Source organism: Festucalex cinctus, chromosome 1 (genome assembly GCF_051991245.1).
Source record: "Festucalex cinctus isolate MCC-2025b chromosome 1, RoL_Fcin_1.0, whole genome shotgun sequence".
NCBI classification, from domain to species: domain Eukaryota; kingdom Metazoa; phylum Chordata; class Actinopteri; order Syngnathiformes; family Syngnathidae; genus Festucalex; species Festucalex cinctus.
In genome coordinates, this window is record NC_135411.1 from 37,062,569 (window position 1) to 37,083,583 (window position 21,015).

A 21,015-nucleotide genomic window follows, 5' to 3' on the forward strand; every position below is an offset into this window, starting at 1 on the left:
TTTTTCAATGTAAATCGTAAGTTACAGCAGAAACAGACCACTGGGTTCAGGATGTTGAGGGTTCCTCACTTCATATAAATTAGCGGAGGAGAAACGTAAACTCAGGCCAACTAAACGGTATTCAGTGTTTATTTATTACCGTTTACTTCCATACTGTTGCTTGTGATTAATGCGTAATTCGGAAATATGCATATCGGGGTGTCACAAACACAGGATTACAATTTACAACCTTTTCAGATTACCCAGAATGCACTGCCAGCTGCCATACTGGTAGGGAAAGTCCCACTATCAGTGCCAATTGTAATTGGAGAGCAGAAGAATGCCTGTTATGCCTTCATCATGTGCAATCGGTCCTGTACATGCCAGGACATCCTCTCACCAAGAGTGACAATATAACGAGTCGGGAATTAGTGGGAAAATTGTCAAAATGCCCGTTTGAATTTGAATTGCAGGAAGTGGAACTTAATTCAATGCAATTTAAAGAACCTCATTGATAACGAGTACTGTATTATTGTATTGACCAAAGGGTGTGATAATCAGTGTTAAAGTGTTTGGGCAGCCATATATAAAAGCAAAGTATTATGGGAAATGAAGTGCTGTTCTCCCATCAATTTCAAAGGACTACAATTTTAATGATCTGTTGTATATGAGCAGGCGCATTAAATATTAATTAAAAAATAGTACACTGTATGATTTACTATATAAATATTGTGTACCTTAAAGTCCTTGGAATAATGAAATTCATGTTTGCTACATCTATTCCAACTCAGATCCAAAAATTGAGTTGGAATTTCGGGATCACTTTCAATTCAGTTCTGAATTTTGTAGAGCTGTGTAATAAAATGCTGGCTTGATTTTTGTATTTATTTTTTTAAATATACACTTGTGAAAGGGATTTTACTATGACGTGTCAAAGGATTTAATTAATGCATGTTTCAGTAGAAAGAGAAAAAAAAACAACAAAACAGTATTGTGCGAGCATTTCAGTACTGTGCGTGTGAATGATGTCCATGGCAGCCCATCCGACCTGGACCTAAGTGAGCTGCTTGCTTGTCTTCCACCAATGTAAACACATCCATATCTGATCTGAAAATCTGATCAAGGCGGAAGTGAGACAAGCCTTACACACCTGAGACCTGTTTTTGCTGCCCTCAGGCTTTCCTCAGGAACATTTGCGGTCCAATCGACTTCGATCCAGCAGTGGCTGCTGGTAATTGACTGCAATTGAGAACTTCACCTTTACACTCGTTTTTTTCCCCCTTTGCAGAATTTATTTAATATTTATATGACCTTGATCAGCACTCACTCAATGGTGACCTGGGCAGTCCTACTATACATTAATAGTAGTAATAATAGCAATGAGTGGTGAGTTAAGAAATGAGGACACAGTTTACAAAAACAAAAACTGGGTTTATTAAGGAGCAAATTGGTGAGACAGCATAAGTTAGACTGTACAATGGAAGCGTATCTATTTAAAAATATTCAGCCAGGAGGAGAAATGCATTACAATTAGTTGACATATATCAAACTGATGGTGTCACATTTTACAAAAAGTACAAAACCTTTGAGATAACCAAAATTAGCAAAAAAAAGAGGCACTAAACGTGAGGATTTTGGGAATTAGGATGCTAATCACATCTTACACTTGCTCTCACTATAGCTGAAAACCAAAACAGACTTCAATTGAATCCAGGATGACATGCAAATATCGGATTCACAATGTTACAGTCACCAGACGGATTTGGCACAAGTGATGTTATATACAGCCTCCATGAGAAAATGTTGCGAGCAAGGCCACTTCACTGGCATCAAGTAAGTCTTTGGCGAGATGCTGGACATGGAGGACTCAATGTGCTTCAAGAATAGAACATCTCTTGATTGCAAAGAGAAAACAGAAGGCCGCCATAACAGATGTCATGTTAAACAAGCAAATTTGGTCCAAAAGTTCAACTTGTAAGCCTGTGCAAGGCATCATCGGGAAACCAAAGAAATGTAAATACATAAGCTTGACTCAAAGCAAAAACAAAGGTGGTGCAATCACAATTTTTGGAATGCATTACGGAGGATGAATAAAAGTGGAAGTGAAGAGTAGTTGAATGATTTTCTGATCGACTGCATCTATTAGCATCATTTAGCTGCGACCAGAAGCACTGTCGAGGCTTAGACTGCTGTTGAACCAACATCACATTAGCTACATGCGCCGCAAATGACTCCAAGCAGCATTTATTTGACAGCACTGGCATTAAAACAGGTTTTTAAATAATCATTCAATTCATTGATCATTAGTTTTTCCCCAGTCAAATGCCCTGCACTTAAAAAAAAATAAAATCACATGAACATCAGCTGAGGCTGTTGTTCTATGACATCATTTAAGAAATGTCTTTTTACATTTCATTTTTAATCCTCCAAAGACGCATTCCAATAAAACGTGACAGTCCAAGCAAGTGTTTGAAAAATATAAATACATCTGTCTTAAGAAGTGTGAGCATTTCTATTCCATTTCTGGCATCCACCCAATTTTGAAGTTGTACATTCCAGCACACGTTCGCCCGCATCTTTTTATTTGCTCACGGAAGCTGTCTGGGTGAAAACATCATTTTGAACTTCAGCTAACATGCAAGTAATCAAGAGAACTAACAAGTGGACGAAAGTGGATCCCTGAACTGTAAATTAAGTCATTTACATGATGAAACATCATTTGGAGTTGACAACGTGCAACTACATTTGCTTATTTGTAGATTGCGAAAAAGTATTCCAAAATGTTACTTATTTCATGGTGACTTTGTGCTGTCATGCATGTTAATTAGCTGTTCTCTGTAAATAAGACCATTTACATGAGAAAATGACAACACAGACACTGAGGCAAGACGACACGACTTAACGGTAAAACGTGGAATCATGGTTCACAATGAAATATAAGACATTTCAATTCAAATCCTAACATTGCTGTTAATGACACATCAAGTGGCACTTATAAACTCAACTTCAGGTGCCAACATGTGCTAAGACATGACAAAACAAACATATTTACATTGTGGATGGTTGCATGGCCTATTAGCAAAGTTGATTATGAGAGAGGAAGATTGATGATCAGACCGGTAAGATGCTCACTTGTAACACATCCTGGCTTTCAGAAAAAAATTGACAACCCCTCAATTCGACTCCATTTTGAAATTATCTTTTTTTAAACAAAGATTACTTGACCTTAATTCTTAGTACCAATACAACACAACGTCCCAAAACTGCCTCTTGGGCATTGCATTTTCACAATTATCTTTTGATTCATGCAGGGCGATCTTATTTACGTTTCATTCTGGCGCACAGTATTGACTGGTTAAACCGAGATTCAAAACAACACATTCTCTTGAGCACATCAATAGTCTACATCACACTCTTAACTAGTCACTGTGCAACCTCCAATTCCAAACATGCATTAAAAGTCACATAAAAACGTGATCAGTTGATAAAAATGTATGATGGTGGTAGTTCCACTGGGGGTGGTTTGGTCAAGTTTCATTGAGAAATATTTTTCATAAGTGAACTAATTAGAATGCATGTTGGAGGTTCCACTTTGTTTCAAACGAACCCAAGCTGCAGAATTTAGGCTTGGGTGTTCACATCTGATGTGGAAAGTTAATATTCATCCATTTGCAGAACACACAGGGCTCTATTTAATTCCCCATATAGCATTCCCTTCCTCTTCACACGTAGTTAGAAGAGGAAGGCCATAGTAGAAGAAAAAAAGCCAAGGCCAACATTTTGAAATGGGTAGACAGGTGTTGAAAAATTAACAATGAGCTCAGCATCCATTCAAGTGCCTGTGTGTAGATATTTTTTTTTTTTGTGAAGTAATAAGAGTGCAATGACCGAAGTTGGAAGCGCATGCATTTTGAGACCACGCTTGGCAAGCCTACCATCAATGACTACATTTCGCAAAACTCTTCTCCTTCGGGTATTTGCAGCAGAAAGATGGCAGCAAAACATGTCATGGCAGGTGTGGCGCGACCTATGTAATATAATCAACAATTACTCGATCTATGATTATATTTCATAAAAAAAAAAAAAAAAAAAAAAACAGTATATTGATGTGACAGAACATACCGGTATATATTTTTTGCATATTGAAATTAACAGTGTTTTTTTTTCTTTTTAATGAATCAACATTAAAAATTGGAAAATTCTACCCACATGACACAAGGGATGCAAGTGAGCCAAAGCCACAGCTAGCAAGGAGGAAAAGCCTCGTGCCATGTTTACCTTCGTATAGTATAGACAACCCAGAAAAGCGGGTCATGGTCATCAAATCTCACTTCATTGGTCCCTTTAAAAAAAAAAACAACAACAACTTCTCCAGCATCTCACTGCATGACAAGAGCCATGTTGGACTCCAAGTCATATGCACAGATTCGTTTTTCATTTGGATCTTTTGACAAGGAGAAACGACTGGTGAAATGGAGGCATAAGAAACAGTTGGCTTCAAATCAGAACGAAGTGGTTCACTAAGTGCCCTGAGAAACAGCAAATTGGAGCAAGGAAAAAAAAAAATCTGCACTGGACAGTTTGACAAGTGGCTATGTTTGTGCTGTTTCAACAGCCCCCCCACCTCGCGCCACACAATGGATTAAACAGGATAACAGTAGTTACAAATCAAAAGTGTAAACCCTAGCAAATATAAGTTAAGGAAAAAAATGCATAGGTACATATATTAATATTGTGTTAAGGAAAAGCCCTAAATGATTAGAAACGACACTACAGATGACACTGTGTGTGTGTGTATCGGCCCTCTTCTTTCCTGTCCAGCAAAAAACCACAGGCCAGCCCCTATGATGTAATCAAGTGGCGTCAGAGCAGATAAAAATGCATCATGGAAAAAATGTGGTTTTGAGACGGCAAGCGAGACTTTCGGCAGCCGTATGAGCAACACCGAGTGGAAACGGCCCTCCCTGTTACACTCTTTCAACAGTGCTGAAAGCAGCACAACAACAAAAAGCAGTGTGAGAATTTGCGCAGGAGGGTGGCGATTGGGTGGGGGTTAGAGGTCATTTACAGTGTTTTGAAGGTACATGTTGGCCATTGGCAGCTGATAAAAGTCACAGTGAAGATGCTGGATAAGGCAAAGAGGAAGCAAACGGGGGAATGTTGGTAGTAGTGGTGGCTTTGATTCATAGTTTATCAGATGAAGAGGATGGATGGGTGAAGGGAGAACAGCACCTGTTCCCTTACAGGCTGATGGGCGGGGTAAGGAACATCCGTCTGGTCCATGTTAGGTGTGGCACAGCTGCCAACCCTCCCCCTCCCCCTCCCCCTCCACCTGGTCTGTCCTCTCACTGCAGCATCAGCTGCTTGAGGTTGTCATGCAGGATGGTGTCCTTGACGTCGCGGAAGACCAGGCGGATGTTCTCGGTGTTGATGGCGGTGGTGAAGTGGTGGTACAACGGCTTCTGCTGCTGCTCTCGCCGCTTTTTGCGAAAACACTCCACCAAGAAGGCCTGCACGTCCGACAGGCTTTTGGGGTCGCCCGAGAACTCGGCAAAGTAGTCTTTGATGGATACCTGCTTCACCTTTTCCTCCAGAAGGTCGGTCTTGTTCAGGAACAAGATGATGGAGACGTTGATGAACACTCGGTTGTTGACGATGGTCTCGAAGATGTTGAGGGACTCGCTCAGTCGGTTGGTTTGTCTGTCTTCCATCAAAACCTGGACATGGAAGCATGCGGACATGAGCTTGATGGTTATTGGGGTGATGATGGTGTGCATTTCATTTTCCCAAGGGGCCATGTGAGAAACCGGAACAATTGTCTTGAGCCACACCTCAAAATTGTCATAAAAGTAAGAAATCTCCCACATATGGGGGATTTTCAACTTGTGGATTTACATATTTTATTTTGTAGGTAGTTTCCTTAACATAATGCAGACAATCCTTAACAGTTGTCATCTCTACTTTGCTGCCATTTTGTGACATCATTTTCTGTACCTTACCCACGTCACTAGGCTGATCATATTTTCATTATATTATTACTATTACACTTACTACATTCTTAAATGCAAACATTGCAAAGTTTTACTACAGTTTCACCACTCTTAAATTCCGCATTGCAGTCATTCTAGTCATTTTCAATTTCTTATGTCAAAACGTGAAAGAGGTAAGCTGATTAGAATTTTTTTTATAGCTTCAAAACTAAACACATTGCAATGTTTTCAGTGTCTATATCTTAACCTTATTTTTAATAATGATGATTAAAATGTTAATAATGCTACTCAAAACATTTGCATGCATCCTTGAAGCAAACATATAGTCAACAACACCAGTCAAAGGTAAAAAGCTAGAAAAAAAAAAAAAAAGGTTTGCTAATGTCAGCTTGCAAGAAATGGGAGATGTCGACTTGACACGAGCAACAGCACATTTCATGCTCAGCTTCATTTGGTAATTTGTTATTGATTGAAAATGTGACCAAAGTGTGAAATGTTGGCCAATGACTAATTAAGATTGATTTCTTTTAGGTTACTGTTACAGTAAAGTAGCAGAAATGAGGACAGATACACGTTGCATCAAAACATTTGTACTGTATATATTGGTGCTTTAGACTCTTGATACATTTTTAGCTATGCACAAAAGCCTACTGTAAAAGCCAACATTTTAATGCAACATACATACTGTATATATATATTAGTCCTTATTTACAAAGTGTCAAGTTGAAATTAGGCATCAGGAAGTGGCTTATGTTTGAACTAAACAGTAACAGGCTGTCAATTAGCATGCATCCTTTGCCACAGCCTTTTGTTTTGACTTTTTAGTTCACACACTAAGGACAAGTTCTTGGAAGCACAAGCCTCTACTAAGCCTTTTATGTGACTTGTTTTCTGAAACTGGGCAAAGTTGTGAGAACGCACCCTTGAATTTTAATGCCGTGTGGTTTAATTTGGGTTCATTTGCGTGAAGATACAATGGAACCTCTAAATTGAGAAGTTCCACGTGAGTTCAACTGCAGGTCATCCAACCATCTATTTTCTATTTGGATACCAACTATCCTGTTCAGGGCTGTGGGAGGTGGCGCCTATCCCAGATGACAGGAAACCATTCACACCCACATTAATACAGCCACACTGCCTGCACCAAAGTCAGGCGAGTGAACCACCACCACTACCACAGTGGTGACCAAACTATAGGGTGAGACGCTACATGCGGTGTTGAGCAACGGTTATCTGAACACAAACGGTGCAGCAACATATGTAGACAGATAATATAACAATAATCACAGTCTTAATCCTTTGCAAAGAATGACATTATTGATGTACGGCGCAGAAGAGAGAGAAGCTGAGTACAATACAGTACAGCCTGTATAGCCAGCCAGCGGCTGACACTCTGAGTGGCTGAATCGGTAGATACAGGTATTTTTTCTTGACACATGACTGAAACTAAACAACCCTGTAAAAAATCAGCAGAGAATGAAAATACACAAACTTAAATTAATAACACACACAATAAAAAAGTAAAATACTGAGACTGCGACCCGGATGGAGTAGGCTTTACTGTACAAACCAGGGCTCGACTGTGCGAGCATTTCACTGGCAAACGCGGGCATCTTTCAATCGCGTGCTGGTGGAAAAAAAAAATACCACTCTCACGGCGCGAGTGCATTAATGCTCCCCCTCTGCACTGTTTAAAACGTACATTTGAAAGTCCCGTGTCCTCCGCTGGCTCTCCTGTAGCAACTAGAACGCGTCGCCGCGTGCCGACTGAGTGAAACTTGACTCGCTGCAATGTGATTGGCTGGCTACTTCCTTGGGCACAGCATACTCGTACATGCGTACCGCGCAGACTACAATTTACATACAAAACATACAGTATATCATCCACTTTCCCACCGGACCGGTTCCACACCGAAGCGGCATTTTTTTGTCACCGGATGTTAGCGACGGCGTCTCCATGGGACTTTTTCGGGGTCGAGCGGTTCCCTTGTAACCGCTGTTTAGAACCCTTTCAGCAGTGCTTCTGCAGCGCTGGTCGTCGCGAGACGAGGGGGGCCGTGTCGTCATCTGTCATTGGCCGACAGCAAGGTAACAAGCGACACACGCCCATTTCCTTGTTTTACGCGAGGCAGGCAGAGGCGCCCGCTGGTCTTCCCCAAAGTCATACAAATACAGTATATACAATAAGTCTAATAATGTTTTACAACTACGCTGAACTATATTTACAATTTAAAAGGTACCTGTCGATGGATTTGTACTGTTTGTGGTTTTAAAAATCATCGCGAGTGCACAACGCTGACTTGTGGTGTGTTCCCATTCACTTGAATGAGAGCTCCAGCGGCAGAGCTCTCCATTCAGAAAAAGCTTCACGACTCGCGAGCCGGTCGTGAATCGCAATATTTCATCCATGGTGGTCCATATTAAATTGTAAATATGGTTCAATGTTGGTGTGACTTGCCACTCATGAAATTTTATGGCAGCAAACTTGCAAGCTTAGCTTGGACAGTTCAAATGATACAGCTGAAAAGGGCAGGGGAACATCGGCCATGGAGCAGGTGAAGAAAAAAAAAAAAAAAAAGTACTGACTTTTACTGAGCTAAAAAAAAATAATGTTTACATGCGTTAAGTTATACGAAATTATTGACTTGTTTTGATAGCCACTGCTGTTGGCGGCAAACCTCGTGTTCCAATAAAATATTTTGCAAATATGTCGAGTTGCGTATGCCTAAGGTCATGCTGGACCTCCACAAACAAAAAATGGTGCGACCAAATCTGTGCTGTGCGACCAACTGAAAATGTCACTCGCACCAGTGCTACCAGTGGAAAAGTTAGTGTAGAGCCCTGCAAACATTTGTTTTTTGGGGGGAGACTGGAAAGGATTCATTTCTATGTGGAGACGGGATTTCACATACCAGGCCTCTACAGTAAGTTTTGCACTGGCAGCATTGCTGCTACCAACATTTTCAATCGGTCACAACGCACACAATTTGGTTGCACCATTTTTTGGAGAGGTGTTACTACAGCCTGACTATATTTACTGATGTATAGTCATCTCAATTTGCATACAGGTCATTCATTCCGTGTCAAATCACACACATTCCCAGAAACTCCTTAGTGACAACTCTCCAATTTGCCTGATTTTTATTTCATTAAGCCTTTTGATATCAAAAGAATCAGAAGTTTGAGCTTCCTAGCTCAAACAGTTTTCTAGTTATGGTCCTTCAAAGTTTGGTTGGCACGCCCACTTTTACAATGACAGCGTACTTAACTCGCGGTTTCTTGGCATCCATAATTAGCAATTGAATATAAATTTGGGATGGCATTGTGTTGATGTTGGTTGTTGAGAGAGGACGAATCAAGATAGCTGCGAGGGTCAACTTCAAAATACAAGCCTACCAAGGCATTGATGTATATGTATTATTTGGTAGGCTTTTATTTTGGAGTTGGCCGTGGCCTGGTGGCTAGCTTGACTCGTCCTCATGCTTAATCCAAACACATCACCACTCAAAGATGATCTGCCGCAACTGTAATTAAAACATGCACTTGCGCCGTGCGACCAGATTTTTCATTTTTTTTTTTTTAACCAGCAAACACTGTAAAGTTGTCACATTTGTGGGTAATTTGGCCGTCGTGTGGAGACCTGCATACAAATGTTGTGAATTGCAAGCATGATCAAGGAACAAATAAAACTTGTACCGCAGTAATTTGTTTTTGTCTCTTAATAATGGTTAATTTCATTTTACACCTGTAAAAGATTTCGATGCTGACCTTAAGCCGGAAATACATAATTTTCAAGAAGGGTCAAGATATACACAAATTGATCTTCGACCAGCATCCTGGATGATATACAGTAGCAGTCAACAATAGAGGTTCCACTGTACTTCAAATTTAATGCAAAGCTGTAACTGTCCGAATTTGGAACGTCCGTAAAGGTCACTCACCTGATCATATTCAGAGGAGGAGACGAGGAAAAGGATGGAAGTGACTGAGTCGAAGCATTCAAACCAGCGCCGCCTCTCAGAACGCTGACCGCCTACATCCACCATTTTGAAAGGCACATTCTTAATCTCAAAGTCATATTCGTGGATGCCCTTGGTGGGCTTTCGGGCCAGGAGGATGTCCTGCTGGCTGGGGAGGTAGTCCTGAAATCAAATTCACATTTCCCCATCCATCAGTTTAATTGGTGATGGCAAGCATATTAGAAGGGAAAAGACTGGCGAGCTGAGCAGTCCATATAAATGTGATGCCTTCACTTCTTATATTGCTTTGTTGATGCCCCATTTAAAACTCAGCATTCCAAGAATACCACAGTGAATAAACAAGGAAAGCGCATGTGTGTGTTGCATCCCAGCATAACCCATCATTGGCAAAGATCATGCTGATGTGCAGTGTGTGTGAGCCAGATATCTACAATCACACATCAAAACTGCTTTCAGAACACACTTGCATCACAACATGTACTGGTTGTAGCATTATGGGAGCCATGGTTGGAGGTTTTGATGACGCCTCTTTTCCACCTCCATCAGTAACCTATAAGAACACGATTTTTATTTATTTATTTATTTATTTCAATGGAGTCCATGGTAGTGATGTTAGCCGTCGTCCAAGTCACACAAAAGGCCGACAGGACGGCAAACCCATAGCAAATCTTTTATCACTCAGCCCCTACATTGTACCGCAACAAGGCCTTGCCCAAGTTATCAGTAAAGTTCATATACAATTTGTGCATGAGTCATAAACAAAGTTGGCAACAAGCAATCAAAATCATTTGATAGTAGATGGAAGCAGGGATGGAGTCTGAGTGATTACTAAACAAAGATGAAGCAACATTTTTTCAGTCAACATCTTGAATTGCCAATTCCTTTGGACTAGTCATCATTCATTTCCATCACTCGGCCATTTCCATCATGTGGCCTTGATTTGAGCCAACATTACGAAGTAAAGCATAAAAAATAAATACCGTAAGTTTTGTTTCATTCTAATATTTTCAGACTATCACTGAGCATGTTTACTCAAGTACCCATAAATTTTGGGGACAATCAGTCACCATTATCATTCATATTCCACTGTAATGGAGCGGTTGCACACAAACACAGGTTGGCAGTGTTTGCCACAGTCACTTCTGTAATAAATTACTATTTTTTTTTTTTTTTTTTTTTTTTAACTCTTTCTCGAAGGAAGAATATGAAACTTAAGATGGGTTGGACTGCAATATAATTACGGCAACACTTAATCATTCCATACACATTTTTATGGGGCAAAGACCAGGAAATAAGTCCAAAATGAATGGGGCCGTGTAGCGTACGTACAACACCTCAAAGGTTCATGTTGTGTTTCCCTCCTCCAACACAGCTGAACCCAATGATCAGCTCATCAACGAGCTTGGGAGAAGCCTGATAACGATCCTGAGAGCTGATCATTGGATTCAGCTGTGTTGGAGGATGGAGACATGGAAAACAGGCTGGATCGGGGCTCTCGAGGGCCAGACTTGTGCATCTCTGGGTTTGGTTTGGTTTGGTTTATTCATTTTTTTCCTTTCGGACACATTACAGGGGTTAAAGGGATACTTGACTCATTTAGCTATTTTCAGCAATTAAAAAATATTTTGTCTCGAATTTATTTGATAACTTCCTTATTTTTTATGTCCCTACATTTAATACCTTCAAAAACACATTTTGCAACTTGCTGTTAACTGAAAATGACATCACAGCCTCACAGGTGTTCAGAGCTCAGGTAACTACCAATCACGGCTCACCTGTTTTCTGGGTTTGGTCATGCATGTGCCGTTCGCAAACTGAACCATGACTGGACATTACCTGAGCGGCCTGAAGCATACGTGTTGTTATTTTCAGTCGACAGCAACTGGTAAGATGTGTTTTGAAAGATATTAATTGTACATGAAAAATAATGAAGTTAATACTGACGAAAATGGCAAAATGAGCAAAAGAGCATCATCCCTGTGCTGCATCAGTTCTCCAGCCGTTTGAGAGAATTCTGAGACTTACCGACTGTCCAAGCTTTTCCAAATTGTCCAGGAAATACCTGACTGACTCCCCCTGAGACAGAGAGAAAAAGAGAAAGTGTGAATAAGAAATTGTCTTTACTGAAAATCTTCACAATTTTCCATTGATTTCACGTTTTCAAGCCTTGTCTGTGCTGAGACCTCAACAAGTACCACAATTATGAACATGATCCAATTAAACACACGACTTGTGTTCTGTACGCAAATAACATGGACAATGAAAACCGCAGTAGTCAGAAAATTGTGAATTGTTTGCCTGTCAGGTTGTCAGGCCACAATTAACTCCAAAAAAATCCATTCACATCTTATTAAGAGGCCTATAAGAATATAAAAAGATCAAAGATGAATACAGTATTGCGTTCACGCTTACCTTGACATTTCTTATGTAGTAGCCAGCAAACTTGTCAGTTATCAGGTTAATTGCTGCCATAAATTAAATATAATGTCCCTAGTACAATTTTTAAGCAAAACAATTTAAACCGCTATTGTTCACACTTGCACAAGTGTGCAAAATAAATTACTGCTCACATTTTTCTCCCAGATTTGGTGGTTGCTGTACTGACCAGATAATATTTAAAATTTATTATCAATAAAAGTGTGTTTTGCACCATTTTGTGTTATTAATGCTGCTTCATTCGTCACTTGCTGGTCCACTCCTGGGTAAAGTCGTGCTGACCCTCTCTTAAAAATTGGAAATTGAAAAATGGACAAGTCTTTATCTGATCTCCTATTTAACACAAGTCAAGAAAACAAAATATGACCCTAATTTGTTTCCCTTGAGCTTATGTTGCCTTGACAGGAAGACATTCTTCTTCTACTGTTAATTTGACTTCTTCTACACCGCTAAACCATCAGCAGTGAAAAAGGTAGCAATGCTTTTTTTTAATTTAATTGAGTTACTTTGTTATTTTGTCAACTACAATAACCTTGCTACAGATGCATATTGATGAGGCATAGGAGTTTATTTTACTGTAAGAAAAGTGCTGTTAGATCACAAACAAACTTGTGGAGAAAAATAAAGAATGGTTTGAGGAAGCAATGGTCTGGAAAGAATGACAGCAAGCAGAAACATAAGGCTCCCATTCATTGGCTGTCCGTGTGCATCTGTGTTTGCAAAGCAGCTGCAGCTCTGCTCCATCAAATGTAGAGAAGAGGCTTTATCTGTTACTGTCAAAGATTGTCTATACCAGTGTTTCTCAGCCACTGTGCCGCGGCACACTACTGTGCCGTGAGATACTGTCTGGTGTACTGAGGGAAATTGTCGAATTCCACCTAACTGGTAACAACGAGTGGTGGGAATAACGGCCATTAAACTAACGGCGTTCTTTTTACATAAACAAATTAATTAATTATTCTCCCCATATTTGGAACGGCGTTATCGTTAGGGATGCACGATATTTATCGGACCGATACAATATCGGCCGATATGATATGATCGGCCCTATATGTATATTTTAGCCGATACAAAGGTCCGATATATCTATTAAAGTCTGTACACTATTGGCAACGTGAGGACCCAACAATACACCAAAGTCGCGCTGCTTACGTCTTGTATAGACCATGTCGCGCTGATTGCATCATCTATCACGCCTCTCGCTCTTATAGACCGGCATCTCAAAAAAAAAAATAAAAAAAAAAATAAAAAATAAAAAAAAGGCTTAGCCGAAGCTTGGTCCGCCCCACACTACTGTCTAGACTAGCACGTAGCAATCAACATGTCCTCCTCACCAGTGTCGTGGTTTTTCTCCATGGCAGATCAAAACATTTTCAGCAAGGATTCTAAGAAGGCTTTTGCTCACCTGAATATCCATCATCATGGCAGATCAGTTTTGAACGAAACGAACTTGAAGGAGGCACAGAGGCAGCAGCTAATGTTGCTAGGCTAACGGCGCTAAGTTAACAAGCCAGCAACAACAAATCTAAAGGCGGAATGACAATTACCATCCAAATGACTTTTGGCAAGCACAGAGGATAGAAAGCGCAGCAGGGGAGAGAAAGCGGAGCAAACTTGAACAAACTTGAATGAGGCACAGCTGTAGCAGCTAATGTTGCTAGGCTAACGGCGCTAAGTTAACAAGCCAGCAACAGCAAATTTAAAGCCATTAACGGCAAAGTTATGGCTTTCATAGCGCTAGACAATAGCTTTTTTTGTTTTGTTTTTTTGTTTTTTTTTGTAGCTGACCCGTTTTTTTTTTTTACAAGTTAATAGCACATTTGGAGCCGTATCCTCCGAAGTGGCCACAGCTTGATTGACAGGAATGGACTCGCACTACACATAACGTAAGTCTCACCGCAGTTCGGGGTGGGGGTTTTCAAGGATGCGGATCATATGTTATTTTATGTTTAACTTTTAAAGCCAAGCCAAGCAGTTAACTAACTATTTAATGCCAGTTACTGTCGGCTGTAACCAAGCCACAACAAAACACGCGAATGTAAGCAGCTTGCTTATTTATTTATTTATTATTTTCCAGTCTGTGTTTCCCTCACGGGACCACGGGAAACAACATAACCACCCACACACCCACAAGGGCAATGCTGCAATACCAATTTTGTCTATTTACTTAATTTAATTTTTTTTAAAATAAGGTTGATAAATGTCAATGCATATAAATTTACCAAACGTTCACCTACCTCATCCTCGTGCACTATTGCACTTAGGGTTGAATAAATGCATTCCTATTGCATAATGCATACATACATGAATGTTTTGTTTTTCCAGATAAACCAGTTGTAGTTCTGTATTAATTTAAAAACTAACTTTTTATTTTGTGTAATTATCTGTTAGCAATTTCATATAGAAAATACACATTTGAAAGAGACATTTGTTTGCTGTCATAATCAGAGCTACTAAAACGTCAGTTTTTCTATTCCTGGATGAACAAATTGCAGATTATATGAAGGCTATATTAAATATATATATAAAAAAACAACAACAAATGTATCAGTTATCGGTATCGACCATACAAAGCAGGAAATTATCGGTTATCGTATTGGTTGAAATTTTTCACATCGTGCATCACTAGTTATCGTTATTGCATGTGAAATGCATTTCGTTACAATTCGAAGTAAGCTTACAAGACGTGCAGTGACTGGCTCTGAAAATGTCATTTGCTCACAGTTAGAGGCACTGTTGTTGTCGGATCTCATCACAATAAAAGCATCTTGACATCTGAACTGTGTAGTGACTTTTATTTTGGAGGTGCCGCGGTAAGCGTGTCACGACGTGACGTGCATTTTAGCAAAGAGCCCACGTCCCTCGCCTTCAACTAATTCGGGTTTGTCAACTTTGACAAGAGTTACATAGAGAGATTTGCCGAAAAACGGCCGCCATGAGGAGCGATTTGTTGACAATTCTGTTCCACCAAGCACCATGAAGATTGCGACTCCACAAGCACCATAACAGCGATAAAGAAAAGATACCGACCAGTAGCGACACACTCGCCTACTACGCCTAGTGTAATTAATAACAATTGTGTTTCTCTTATTTCACAAGTGCTAAACACGTGAAAAGTGTTGAAAGAAATATGCGGTCTCGGCAAATCCCACTGATGGCGGGGATGGAGTCGAGGTCTGTCGGGAGCACCGCATGAATTAAAGTGAGAAAGGGTGCGCAGTTGTATAATATTTGTATGTGAATGATGCAAGCATGGTGTTGGACAGTTTTGTGATGTCAATCAATCATTAAACATGTCTTTTAATGTGTAGAAGTATAAACTGAAGAGATATCACCATACTCTCTTAATTCAAAGTGTACAAAAGTTTTTCAGGGAGATCAAGTGGAAGCTGATGATTTTGAGGAGGAAATGGATTAGTAGTTATAGAAATGTTGGCCATGATAGAATTATGCACTGCATATTTCTTAGCATTAGTGATATCTTTTATATAGTTTGATTATAATGTGCACTTTTGATTTTAAGATTATGAGCGCTTTTTTAAGTTATGTAAACTTGTTACTCAATAATATACAATAGATATAGGTGTTAAAAAATTAAACGCTATAGCCATTTTAGTTTAGTTTTTTTTTTCCTAAAATGGTGTGCCTCAAGATTTTGATGTGTCTAGATTTTAGATGTGTCTAGAAGTGAGCCATTCTAAATTATTTCTAATTTACGTAACGACCAACATTGAGTTTCTGTGCAAATGCCACGGACAGCTTGGCTGGGTGAAGATCCGACAGTTTCAAGTAACACTATTTAACATCATTGCAGCTAGGGATGGTAATCGAAAACCGGTTCTTGTTGTGAACCGGCTCCCAGTGTTTCAATTCCTTGGCATCGTTTGCCATTTTCGCTAACAATTCCCTTATCGGTTCCGTGTGGGGACGACAACATTTCCGTGTGCGATGACGACAAACATGGCGCCACGCTCGAAAGTTTGTTGACATCTTCCAAGAAAAGCTAACAACAGGGCAACTTGCAATATTTGCAAATTGGATATTTATCTAAGGGAGGAAACACTACCACTATGCAAAAGCATTTGCACACAAACCATTCAATTACCGTTTGTCGTGTTTGTGAGCGCTCCGGATCCAATGGGATCAACCCAGCAGCAACGCCGGCCAGTATTGCAAGCGTCCTCTCCTATCAACACTCCAGGTACTAGGAGTAACTAGATTAGCGCCATTTTACCTTTATGGAAAACAATGTGCCATTAGTAACTGTTAAATGTTAAAGCCCGTATCTCACTAAACGGCGGTAAACACGCGGGCCGGGAGTGTTTTTTTTTCATCACGGTTCATTCAAGGTTACAAAACGTGCAAAGACGTACAGAATGAACCATGACTACAAAACAACACCCGCTACGTTTTTCTTTCTTTCTTTTTTTTTCTGGGGACCCCGTGGGACCCTATTGAGGAGTCCTCGAATGTGGACCTCTTAAAACACACATACAACTAAGACATAAAAAAGTGGATGCTAATCTATTTTTATTGACCTTTTTTTAAAAAAAGAATCGATGAAGAATCGAATCATTAAGCAGAGTCGAAAACGGAATCGTAATCGTAAAAATCTTATCAATTCCCATCCCTAATTGCAGCCCTATTAATCAATTGGAAATTATGGCTACTTACCAATTGGAATTCTCTGCGACGGTCATATGCATTCTGGATTCCCTGATCAATCCACAGGGCCCGGATGGATGGCAGGTAATGCTGAAAAACTTTGGGTTGCACCATACCATGACCGTGGGCCATCATAGATCGGGTGTCAAAGGCCATCAACATATCTCCATGACGCTGATTGGACAAGTTGCCCCATGGAATGTGAAGCTTCTCTCGAGCATCCACTAAGACTCGAATACCTGGAATGAGAAAACATATTTATTCTAAGGGTTACATTCCGATTCACATCCTATGGCAAGGAGGCTACTGCAGCAAAAATCAGTGGAAAATATATGGCCATTAAAAATGTGGTGGGAAAAAAACAAAACAAAAAAACAAACATACAATGAAACATCAAGTTACAAACGGCTCTATTTACGAAGAATTCGGGTAGCACATTAAAGTTTTGCATAAAAATCCTTGGTTTAAACCAAGTTTCTGTGATAATAAAAACACCTCAGTCAAAAACAGAAGTAGTAAATAATTCAAAGTCGCCTTAACTTGCATTGGTAACTCACTCAGTAGCAATGCCTTCGATGGTGACACTATCATCATTATGCTGTATGCGGAGGTGCTGAAACAGCAGGAGTTGCACATGAACATGATTTTTGATATTTTACGTTTGAACATGTTTCAAGATGCAGTGTGCATAAGTGTGCATTGTTAGTGAATATTAGTTAAGTTTTTATCCAGGAGTGTTTCTTAGTCGAGCTGTCAGCCTGTTACTATTGGATATTTTTAGAATCGGTTAGTCTTCCGATTATTACATCAATTAAATAAAATTTGACTTTTCATTGCAATTGCTGTTTATTAACCAATTATTCTTGTTTATTAGTCACTTTTAAATCCAGTACCTGTGTGTCAACACTTAATCAGACAACTAGCACGAGCAGAGGTCCAAGCACATTCATGAGGGAGACTGACATTAAGCTTCCTGTTTGGTGTAAACATCATCAACTGTGTCATTTCCCCTTCACGCTGAGCGGGCCTGTCCACCCTCTCAAAAAGCACTTCCCTATTTGCTCTTATTCATAGTAAAGTAAGTTCCTTTTAGCAAACAACTGATTTTGCATATGGAAAGAAAATTGTTAATCATGTACCCAATGGTACATTTCAATACAATGGCTAACATTATACAAGACGTGCAAGGTGATGTGGGGATCATAGACACTGGAGAATCGCAACGGGTCAAGATGAAACAACCTATCATGGATGACAGTAATAATGAATGTATTAATTGATCCTTAAGAACTTTTGTTAATTTTAAGCAACAGCTGGTTGATATTGAAATAATCTTGAAGTAATGCAGGCAAATTGGAATGCACAACTTGGCTGAAAAAAAAAAGCACAAGTACTGTTAAATTTGTTTACACAAAAATGAAATGATCAGGAATGAAAATCTCCCACCACCTCACAATTCCATTCAACTATGATTCAGACAGTGGTTCCTGGAGAAGTGAGCATACTCTAAATTTTCTTTTTTTAAAAAGTAGTCCACAAAATCATCTTGTTTTGGAAGTGGTGACATGTAAGAAAAATCTGTCATTTGTACTTGCTCACAATAATACAATTATCATGAATTAAGCGTGGTTTGTAGTTATTACTGGTAAATCAAGCAAGCCTGAATTAATGTAAAATGCATTTATCATGAGACAAATATACAGTCTAAATAATATTGTAAAACAATATTCAGAGAACAATGACAAAAATAGTGAAAATGGTCACTATTAGACCTCAATATTGTTTTAGGCCAAAATTTCAAAGTATTTGTCCTACCAGCCAAGTTGCTACTATAAAACTAAACGGTAACCTATGTGAGCGGTGGCGAATCAAAACACATTCCTGGTCAAATGATTTGAAAATGGCAGAGCCCTGAAAAGTTGTCCGTGGTCACATATTAGGAGGAAAAAATAAATAAATCTGTATGCAGCCAGATTTTGCCTTGTCCAATTTCATGAACGAAATTCAATTGTTGAAATGATGTTACTTCTCATTTAGATGGATGAGGTGCCAATGTGTTTATCCATTCTGTAATAAGAAGACAGTAGATATATACCAAAAACAGGTATAATCCTACTTTTCCGACACATTATATAAATAAAGATGACTTGACTTAACATTAGCATACATTATCTTATTGACTGGTCAGGGACTGATAAGCTTTCATAACTCATTTAATCATCAGTCGAGGAAGTTCAGTGTTTAAGTGTAGTCCACAAGTTTACATTTCATAAAGTGACAAGCTTGATAGGTTGAAGTGTTAAAAACACAGAGGTATGTTATTGCTTTCATCTGCACTTTAGTTTGTGATTTCCTGCGGATTGACAGTACAGTGGATACTTAAAAGTTAATACCACACCCGTGTATCAGAATTGTTGTCTGGGCCAACGCTTACTTGACTGCACGTCAAAGTATTTACTAAGTTTACACGTGTAATTGTAGTTAGTTAAAAAAAAAAAAAATCTTTCATGTTAATGCTTCATTTTGAATGAACTTTTGACCTAGTCTTTTAATGTATAATAGATTTGGTCTTGTTTATTGAAAGAGATTAATTGCTTGTTTGTTGAATAATACATTAGAAAATGACTTGAAAAAAAATAATCGCATATTAAATCTCAATTAGGTTATTTTCCAAAACATTTCAGCCCTCCTGAGTTCCTTTTTTGTTCCGCATACAACACGTTATTTAATAACTTATCATTTCAAGGTAATTTGTGTTTTAGAACGCTTCCATCTGGATGTAAGAATCAATTATTTATCCCACCCGAAATGATGAGCTACACCACTTGAAGAGTAACGTCGTTTGGTGATGTCAAACACACGTCATTGTATGAATTATGCTGTCATGTTGTCTGCCCACAATGACAGGTTTTGCGACAACCATCATAACGTGCCGTATATAGTAACACGAATAGAGGGCAATCCTGTTGTCGAGCTCTTAAATTGCACGGCTGGTCCCCCCCGAACCCACCGTGGAGAAGAACACAAATAAATAACATGGGCGTTTCTTGCTCGCTCGTCCAGCAAAGTAGGGAACAGAGTGCCCCGGTCATCTTAACGTGCAGTTAGCATAGCTACCATCTCTACCATCAGTGTTTACACACCGAAACAACTACTATACAACGCGTGGCAAACAAATCAGCAACAACTCGAAAGAGGTCAAATGCATTAGTCGTAGTCTTACCTTTAATAACGTTGCTATAAATAGTGGCTCTGAATTCTTCTTTGGCCCTCTGATCGAAGTCCTGCCCATGGATAATGCGCATCTGCTTGAGGAAAGTAGACTTGCCGCTCTCGCCTGCACCAAGTAAGAGGATTTTAACTAGCCTTTTAACGTATGTCTTATCTCGAATAAGACACTTATCTATCTCCTTAGATTTCCGCAACTGCTCTGCCTCGCCGCTAGTGAGGAGACAGTTTGGGAAACAGACAGATAAAACAGAGCGGGACGGCAGGAAGTCCGCCATCTTTGAAACAACTTCATCGATGCACACAACGAGGAAGACTGAGCGCAGGCGAAGCTGGTGCCACTGATGCATTCACTGTCATCGGAATCGCGGGAATCACCCACAAAGCTCCAAACCAAGATTTCAGATTTTCAACAAGTTGCTTGCTTAGTCGCAACACCTAAACTAACGTCATTAGTCGAGTGTGCAGTGGCCCATTGGCATGAGACAAACCCGTCAACCACTATAACAGAGCGGTTTTAATCGGAATGCTACAAGTATGCTATAATTCTTCATGTATTTTGATTATTAAATACAAGTGCAGTATAACTCATTACACCAGTAATACTTTTTTTTATCTGGTGAATAAAGGGGAAAAAAAAGAATCACAGGTGAAATTGATCAAACAGTGTGTTTGATGACACGTCAATTGGTTGTTCAGCGTCATCTGCCCAATTGCCTCATAATTGACCTGGGAAA

The 21,015-nt window shown here is 39.5% G+C and overlaps 1 protein-coding gene across 1 annotated transcript; it reads right to left on the reverse strand.

Annotated features, from left to right (window-relative positions):
• Window positions 1–1,389: 1,389 nt before the first annotated feature.
• On the reverse strand, window positions 1,390–20,738 carry gna13b (guanine nucleotide binding protein (G protein), alpha 13b). The gene is made up of 5 exons (XM_077533802.1): window positions 20,274–20,738; window positions 17,060–17,289; window positions 11,975–12,025; window positions 9,911–10,111; window positions 1,390–5,696 (listed from the first exon to the last, which is right to left on the reverse strand). The coding sequence occupies exons 1-5, from the start codon at window positions 20,626–20,628 to the stop codon at window positions 5,325–5,327; spliced, it is 1,209 nt and encodes a 402-aa protein (XP_077389928.1). The 5' UTR covers window positions 20,629–20,738; the 3' UTR covers window positions 1,390–5,324.
• Between the last annotated feature and the right edge of the window lie 277 nt (window positions 20,739–21,015).